At 27.2% G+C, this 9,113-nt stretch overlaps 3 protein-coding genes across 3 annotated transcripts in view; 2 read left to right on the top strand and 1 right to left on the bottom strand.

Annotated features, from left to right (window-relative positions):
- Positions 1–2,546: 2,546 nt before the first annotated feature.
- LOC100158957 (putative SERF-like protein) lies at positions 2,547–4,667 on the bottom strand. Its single transcript, XM_001951970.4, has 3 exons — positions 4,311–4,667; positions 4,112–4,235; positions 2,547–2,882 (listed from the first exon to the last, which is right to left on the bottom strand). The coding sequence occupies exons 1-3, from the start codon at positions 4,315–4,317 to the stop codon at positions 2,831–2,833; spliced, it is 183 nt and encodes a 60-aa protein (XP_001952005.1). The 5' UTR covers positions 4,318–4,667; the 3' UTR covers positions 2,547–2,830.
- Positions 4,668–5,162: 495 nt separating this feature from the next.
- On the top strand, positions 5,163–6,683 carry LOC100167855 (tRNA (adenine(58)-N(1))-methyltransferase non-catalytic subunit TRM6). The gene has a single exon (XM_001951980.5). The coding sequence runs from the start codon at positions 5,385–5,387 to the stop codon at positions 6,627–6,629; it is 1,245 nt and encodes a 414-aa protein (XP_001952015.2). The 5' UTR covers positions 5,163–5,384; the 3' UTR covers positions 6,630–6,683.
- A 416-nt stretch (positions 6,684–7,099) lies between these two features.
- The window catches only part of LOC103309110, a 19,344-nt gene continuing 17,330 nt past the window's right edge, over positions 7,100–9,113 (top strand). The window contains exon 1 of the mRNA XM_008183778.3: positions 7,100–7,366. Coding sequence (XP_008182000.1) covers positions 7,219–7,366 — 148 coding nt within the window. The 5' untranslated portion in view covers positions 7,100–7,218. The remainder of the gene's footprint in view (positions 7,367–9,113) is intronic.

The following is a 9,113-nucleotide window of genomic DNA, read 5'->3' as shown; positions in this document are numbered from 1 at the left end:
GTAGGTACATAATAATTATTATATAGCGGAACCTAACCCATAAACCTATAACTACTTTATTGAAATTTGAAGGATACTTTAACTATCCTATCCATTCTTTTATGGTAGCGTCATATAGCGATCAGTCCTGTAAAGATTAAAGAACACTTTTAAAAAGTACTTGAGTAAATACTCAAATACATTTTTTTTAAGTATTTAAGATACTACACAAATACTTTAATTGTATAGTATTTCAAATACTACTCAAATACTTTGAACAAGTATTTGGAATACTTTTCAAATACTTTTGGTTTTTAAAGTGGGTTTCTAACTATAGTAATATAAACACATAGGTAGTAGGTTGTCTAATTGTTAACTAATAGTTTAAAGGGAATATTGTTATTCAATCTCAATTACTATTTTTAGAAATCTGATTTTAACAAACTTTCGGGCTTCAGCTAACACAGAAATACAGAATACTAAATAAAACTATTTTCTATTATTGTAGTTGACAAAAATAAAATGTAAATAAAATTAATAATAAAAATAAAATGTTCGAAATAAAAATCCAAAGTATTCAATACCTACCAAAAAGTATTTAAAATACTATTCAAAATACTTCATGCTGAAAGTATTTAAAAAGTTATTCAATACTTAAAAAAGTATTTGAATACTTTTACTTAAATACTTTACAGGATACTATTGCTACCAGGCTACCCACCAAAAAATACTTAAATTTTGAAAATGTATTAATTATAGGTAATAGGTATTCGATATTAATTATTAAATTCTTGACGTAAATGATTCATTTTAAAGTTGTAAATCGTGCTTAGAAAATATGGAGTAAAAATATCATGGTCAAAGCAATAAATATTAATTTATGATTGTTGATGTAGGTATATCGTATATCTATATAAAATAATATATTCTGTGATATCGTACAACATTAATTATTTTTTCCTGTATGAGTTGTTTACTAATTGTTTTTTGTACAATTTCTATTATATATTATTATAAAATATTATCATCTATTAAAATATCTAATCTCTTTTCCTTTTCTCATTACCTATATTATTTAAAACTATATCTATAACTAACCAACTACAACTCAGAACAACTAACATAACATTGTATTTTGTAAAATTGTTTATTGTTTAAAGTTGTAATAGCATGAAATATGATGACACATTTAAATTAATGAAAAAAAAAAAATTTGTAAAATTTCTATTTTCTATTAGGTAAGTACTTATTATATTCACTCCTATGACTTTAGTTATACAAAACAACACTAGCCAATAACTGTCAAAGTTTTTTATTTGAAAATATTAAATAGCATACGATTCACCAGTGCTATAATAAAACACAAAATACAACAAATTTACCTGCCTATATAAATAGTAAATTGTATCTTATATTCATTTAAAATTACTTATAATTTTTCTGGGCATTTTATTAAGCTTTGAAATATTTAAACATTAATGTACTAAACCGTATTTTTTAAAGACTATTTTCTTGTTTTTTGACTTTTTGTTGCATTTAAATCCATACCTATTTATAACTTAATCATTTAAGACGTCTATTATACCAATCTATTAATATATCCACGTCTAGGCGTCTAGCCAACGAGTAGGTATTTACTTAATATGTAATACCTATTTAAGACTTCAATAAAATCAGTATTTATATAAGTATGAAAATAATTTTAATTGAAGTATAAAAATTAAAAAGAATTTGTAATACATTATATATGACATAAAATCATATTATATACCTATATGGTGATGAGGCAAAGCTAAAGCTACCACAGTTCTAAGTAAACAAAATATGTGGGTGAAATGCCTATTCTTGTCTCACTGGTAAAAGTTTGTAATGCCACTGGCCCCAATAATTTCATAACCTAATATCACAAGGACTTGAAACATTTTTCAAAGTATAATAAGATGTATCTAGACTAAATATTAGATTTTTACATTTATTTTATATTTTATGTAAAAACATTATTTAAGACACTGAGTTTTATCAATTAATGTAATAAAACGGTTTTTGAAAATATTATAACATACACCAATCTCCACGGGAGGTCTTCAACTACTCTTAGTATGCAACGTTTAATACTCAGAAACTAGTAATTTTAATTTTTGATTAATGTGAATCAAAATTTAAAAAAAAAATCATCAGCTTAATAGTTTACAGTAAAAAGAGTTTCATAATCCCATTAGTTAAAAAGACATGTATCACCACAGTACACAGGACATTCCTTAAATGGCATATTTATTTTAAAATATGGTCTCAAAATAAATTGTTTAATACATTAATTATATGCAAAGGAGTTAATGCGAATTAGCATGTTGGGAAAATATCACCTTATTTAATGTGTATGTTATATTTATAGAGCTGTGTGTTCTAATTCACAACTTAATAGCTAATTAATAACATTATTTATTATTCTAAAATGTTCTATTTTGAAATAATAAATTTAATCAAATTGTTCGTCAATGATTTAAGTTTTAAACTTGGTTGTATAGGTGAAAATGTTTAACTTAAAATAAATAGTATACAAAAACAAATTACATTTCAAGATCTAGAGTTTATTTCATATCTCAACAGTAATTATTGAAAATTATTATTTAATTAGTGTACAAGAATTATATAACATAACGAAGATACTTAAAAAGAATCAAAGTGATTTATAAAAGAATATCATGTTTATACTTTGTAAGGATAAAAATAATTACGACTAAAAGCAGTCTATACATTTATAGATGGTTACAATGTTACATAATAAAAATTGAATTGATTTTGAGCTTAGCATTAAAATGTACATCTGTGACACAAATATCCATTAAATAATTCATTTATCTTCTTGTTTTTTTTGTTGTTTTTCTCTCATCCTATCGGCATCTCTGAAAATATAATGATTCTATTAGTATATTTAATAATGCACTAAATGTATTTATGTATACAAAATTAAACACTGGTAAGTATAATTATGAAGTCTAATTAATATTTGATCTTGTTTCAACTCCCCCCAATAAGAAAAAAATAAAAAAATAGTCAAAATATTTAAGTTCTAATCTTGAACTATTCTAGTTCATGGTTCTAATCAAAACATTTATGATTAAAAACTATATGGTTATTATAACTCTGCAGGAGACACCATGGCATACCCGATGTGCATGCCTATCGCCTATGTAAAGGACCATGGGGACCCATTGACCAATGAAAAAAAATGTAGAATATCTCAATTACCTTAACATTACTAATCATGTTTGATAACATGTATGAATGAAAAATCTCTGAAATGTATACCTACTAGAAATAAGCATAAATGAAGCAATGAATGGTACAATATTAAAGAAGGATAAAGGTAATTAATAAAAAAAATAAAAATCTATTATGATAAAAAATATTAAAAATTATGCATTATGCAATATTAAAAACCGGCCAAGTGCGAGCCGGACTCGCGCACGAATGGATCCGTACCATCATAAGCTATAAACATGTTGGCAACACTGCTTATATTATAAATTCTAGGATTTTTAGTATTTATTTGTTGTTATAGCGGCAATAGAAATACATAATCTATGAAAATGTCATTTTTCTAACTTTCGTGGTTCATGAGATACAGCCTGGTGAAGGACGGACAGACGGACAGCGGAGCCATAGTAATAGGGTCCCATTTTACCGTACAGAACTCTAAAAAGCCAAAATAATTCAAATACAAAAAAAAAAAACATAAATAAATGTAAAAAAATAATTATTTTGTACAATGTAATTTACATACTAAAAACAATCAATAATTGTAAAGCTTAAGTCAACAATTGAAATTATGAATTTGTTGATTGAGAACACACAATATTGGTATGAAATTAGTTATGAATCTATGATTCATGTCCAATATTATAGATATACAATATACTATTATCTAAGTTAATAAAATTGAACAAAGATTTCTAAATCCAACATACCATATTTGTAATTTGTATAAAGTTATCTAGTAGGTAGACCCACATTATAAATACTAGGTAATCGTTCAATCGGAAGTGTTAAATGGCCTAAACCTTGGCCTAAACTTAAGCATTAGTACTTATTATAGTGACTTTTAAATACGTATAATTTAATGATTATTTACCTTTGTTTTCTTTGTTCCAACGTCAATCCTTGATTCGAACCCTTGTCGGAAATTCCCTTTTTTTTAGCTTGTTCCTGCTGTTTCTTCTGATTCTTTTCACGAGCAAGATCTCTAGCATTACCTCCTAGAAAACAACCAACACATTAAACCTCTGCAAATAATCAAGAAATGTACCATAAATGATCTGAATGATACTTACTCGCCATTTCTTATCCGAGATTGGTGATTATTATGTACTGGGCTTCACAATCCGCTAAAAAAATCGACTAAGTGTTCGCAACTTTGTAAAATCCTCAGTGGACGGGAGAAAATAAGTTTGTCGTATAATTAGTATTTATGAATTATAAATTTATAATTTCAAATAACTGAAAACCGATCAAATTTGGAATAAGGGCAAATCTAAAAAATAGATTTTATGAACCTAATTCCAAAATGATAACAATTGGTCTTTCGAATAGTTTCAATTGTTTTTGTGCTAGTACCATGGTTGTTGATAGTAATAAATATATGACACCATCAATGTGACCAACATGAAATAATATAAAAGAAATAATATATTTTACCAGGGGTACGAAACTCCGTGAACTGACCGAATCAGGCGATTGTGGCCTTAAACGGTTCCAGGGGGGCGTGGCATACGTAAAATAGGGAATGGTAAACAAGCCGACCCCGCGTAACGTATCCCGCCATAGCATAGAACAATAGTCTTGGAACCGTTTTCATAATATTGGTAACCATGAGTCTAACATCATGTTGGTGCGTGGAACCGTTTTCATGTTTTCGAAGGTTCAGACTTCAGATCATAGGTAACCAAGACCCCAATCAACTGATCGAGTTTCGGCTTCTATATTGTTCTATGATTTTACCACAGATTATATGAAAATAGAGAGAAAGATGTTTGTTTTTGTTGTATACTCGGGTATCACTATCAAGTTAGCCATCAGTAGGCATATGATAAGTTTCAAATATTTTTAATCCGTTGAAATGGTCACATTGATTCTGGAGGCCACCATATCAGGCCATTTTTTTGTTTACATCGAAGTGCACAATCTGTTTTCATATAATCTGTGATTTTACAATGGTTAAATTTCAACAACTGTGCTTTTCGGTGATTTTGACCATGTGGATGTTATCGAATGTTGGAATTTCGAAATAATATAATATTTTAAATGATAAGAAATTGTTTCAATTAAAATTAGAATTTTTTAAATATTTAAAAATTAAATTCATGTGTATTGACCAAAATTATAAAGTTAATGTGTAATTAAATATCATGATGGCTAAAAATCTTGAAAACATAATCGCGCGAGGTCATTATTTAATTATTAATAAAAACGAAACTTATTTAATTCATCAAATATCGAACAAAGCCATATTGAAGTTGGGCCGCGATGTCATTGATCTAAAAGCGGCTATTGGACAACCATTCTCATCCACCTACAAACTAGAGCCAATGCCAGAGAAAAAAAGACATTACAGTCTGGTAATATGTAACGATAATCAGGTGCGTAATCAATGGTCAACGAATGGTTGCGGCACGGATAACAAACTCATAACCGATGATAGTTCATCTCAGTTGCTGAGCACTGACGAAATAATAGCATTGAAAGAAAGTGGAGAGAGCGGGCAGAATATTGTTGAACGATTGTTAGAAAACAGCAAAACATTTCAGCTTAAAACTGAATATGCTCAAGAAAAATACTTGAAAAAAAAAGCCAGGAAATACTGTGATTATTTAACTATATTTAAACCATCAATACGGCTTATTACAGATGTGCTGTATAAGCAACAAACACTTCCTAAAACTATAGCTTTAAGGTTTGATACATTAGCTCAGATATTATGTCGTGTGAATTTGGATCCTGGTGGTAAGTATTTGCTGTATGAGAATGGAAGTCAAGGATTATTACAAGCGGCACTTCTTAACCAACTGCATGATAATGGATGCCTTGTACACATATTCTCTTCAACATCTGAACAAAATGCATTAAGAGCAGTGAAGGCCATGAATTTTTCTGAAACTAAAATAAAACAAATGTTAACTGTAAGTTTAGATGAAATATTGAATACAAAAAATGAAGATAATATTCCAGCAGAAAAAGATGAGGAAGATGTACCTAATTGTTCGGACGAGAAAAAAAGAAAAAGTGATGAAGCATATACACAAATTAAGAAAAAACATCGACCAATAACTAGTACAGATGGTTTAAATTTTATAAAATCAAATAAATTTGATGGCTTAATTGTAGTCTGCAGAGAGGAACCAACTGAATTTGTTAAGACACTTTTACCATATTTATCTTTGTCAAGACCTTTTGTCATTTATTCAGCATATAGAGAAGTGTTGGTTACTATTTATGCTGAATTTAAGATGAGAAGAGACGTAGTGTTTCTTCGACTGACTGATAATTTTATGAGATATCATCAAGTCCTTCCAAATAGAACACATCCTGATGTTACAATGGACGATGGAGGAGGTTTTTTGTTTTCTGGATTATTTGTTGCTGGTACTAAATAATACAACTGTAAAATATAATATCATTATTAAATGTTGTTATTTTTCCAACAAATATTGATTAATTTTTATTTATTTAAATATCCATTATTTCCTAGTTCCTACTTATGTAGATAAATTCAAAATAATACATTGTTGCTGAATTATTTTTATTTTCAAATTTTCATATAAAATGAAAACATTACAATGATTCGTAAATTAATAATAATAATAACCACGGTCGTAGATTTACAGCCGTGGTAATTACCTAGCAACTTCTGTTGAGTTAAGGCGGTCCATGGTTACTTAGATTTAACACTATAATGTACAATTTTAAATGATCTATGTCTCTTAACATTTATAAAAAAAAAATCTAGACTAGATAAACCATGGATAAATTAATATTATTTTGACAAATTAGTTATGTACCTACTAATTTTTATTGCTTAAAATGTCTATAATAAAATTCAACACAATGCATGGTGTCAATTTTTTTGAAAAACTTTGTTTTATTTTGATAACAATTTGTCATACATTTTATGGTCAATTACTGAAAAATGATTTGGAAAACAATTTAATTTGTGGACTTTCTAAGAAACAAATACATGAAGCAATGTCTTATACTAATAATAAATATAAAATCAAAGGTATCGTTAAAAATTTAGAGTGCTTGGAAGAACGAAACTTCACTAACGACCAATGCTTGGCAGAACAGTATAAATTGATTGAATGTCTTCAAAAAGAATACTTTTTGGCCAAAGGTAAACTATAAAATTAAATATATGATGTGCCTTATCTATACTTATATATGTAGTAAATTATGTAGGTATTTCAGTATTTGGTAGATTGTAGGTATATAGGTTTAATTAATATATAATTTATATTATACAAAGTACACTCTTAGACTCTACAATGTATTAGAGGCTAGACTGCTAGAGCATAATACATACCTAGTGCCAATGTAATTTTGTCCACAAAAATACATTTAATGGGATACGGGAATAATGATCTTATACTGTATTTGATAATTTTATATATTTTTTTAACCAATAGTCAGTAGAGGGTAGTAGAGTATCTAGGATTTTTTCACGGAGGGGATATAAAGATTTAAATAAACATTCAGTATACACATATTATATTCATATTATTATATACAAGATTTGGTCTCTCCTCGAAGATACGCCACTGGTAAAGGGTAATATTCTACATTGCCCAGTGGCATAATTAGTAATTTGTCTCAGGAGGATAGATATTTTTTTACACACAAAATACTTAATACTAAATTTTCAAGTACGTTGGTTAGTGGTAGCTATGAATAGGTACTATTTTAGAGAGGTGAGGGAATAGTTACCCTATGACCTTTTTTTCGATGTGATCTGATAACTACCTATAAATTATATTTTTTAATTTTTAATAATCAAAAAGTGCATGTTAAAAAAGGTGGGTAAGTGGATTTCGCTCTGCTGTACAGTAGGTTACAAGTGGGTCACTGTATAATGGATGGTATTTAATTTGAATTCAATGATATAATATCATTGTATAAGAAAAACGATTCTGAGCGGAGACGATATGTTAGTCTAGGTATAAGACATAATATTATATTAGGTACCTATAATAAATTCCAAATTAATCATATCATAATATTTATTAGGTACTTATAACGCGTTATACATCAACAAAAAACCGTGGTACTATCATAGATATATAATAGTATACTTTAGAAGTTTCAAGTACCCACGAATAATATTATACAATCACAACAAAATAACTAAAATAGTTATCCTAGGTTTTTAATATGTAATTTCGTCCAAATTTGTGCTTAAAATGACTATAAAAATAAACTGCGTAAATGTATTTTTTAGATTTTTTGGTAACAGAATTAATTACTTACGTGGAATCTTGTTTTAAATTTTCAATTCTTAGATACAAAAATTGAACATTTTATACATTTTTATCTACAAAATAATTTTTCAAATTAAAATTTAATAAATTTTGTCAAAATTTGATCTTTAAATGCTTATAAAAAAAAATTGTGCCTATGTATTTTTAATATTTTTCAACTGATATTGTAACAATATATCAGGAGCTTTGTATTAAATTTATACACTTTTTGGCCCAACAGATATAACTTTATTGATATTTATAGAAAAAAAACTAAAAAAATTGAAAACTTACAATGTCCGTAAACAGCTCAAAAAGAGTCAAATTATTTTAAAAATTTTATCGTATATATAAAATGCTAATATAAACATTCAGTGAAATTTTCAAGTTTCTACAGTCACTCGTTTTTTAATTACAACAAAATAAGAAAATCGTTACGTAAGAAATCGAGTGAATATCAAATGTTGTAAAAATATGAATTTCAAACGCCCATAAAAATTTAATTTGAGATTCTTATAGACATTTTTTTTTTGGTAAAGGTAGAATATCCTATAAGGAATCTTGTATTACATTTTAAAATCTTAGATTTAAAAAGAAAAATTTTTATGAATTTATAACTCGAAATAA

This window comes from Acyrthosiphon pisum, chromosome A1, assembly GCF_005508785.2.
Source record: "Acyrthosiphon pisum isolate AL4f chromosome A1, pea_aphid_22Mar2018_4r6ur, whole genome shotgun sequence".
Lineage (NCBI taxonomy): Eukaryota > Metazoa > Arthropoda > Insecta > Hemiptera > Aphididae > Acyrthosiphon > Acyrthosiphon pisum.
The sequence above is the reverse complement of the archived record's forward strand: the minus strand, read 5'-3'. Positions and strand labels throughout refer to the sequence as shown.

What these genes read in the sequence shown, in the direction of transcription:
- LOC100158957 (XM_001951970.4), bottom strand. An exon ending in TTGGAACAAAGAAAACAAAG is followed by an intron (nt 2,883 to 4,111) that starts GTAAATAATCAT and finishes TTATATTTTCAG; the next exon opens with AGATGCCGATAGGATGAGAG.
- LOC100167855 (XM_001951980.5), top strand. Translation starts at nt 5,385, where the DNA reads ATGATGGCTAAAAATCTTGAAAACATAATCGCGCGAGGTCATTATTTA.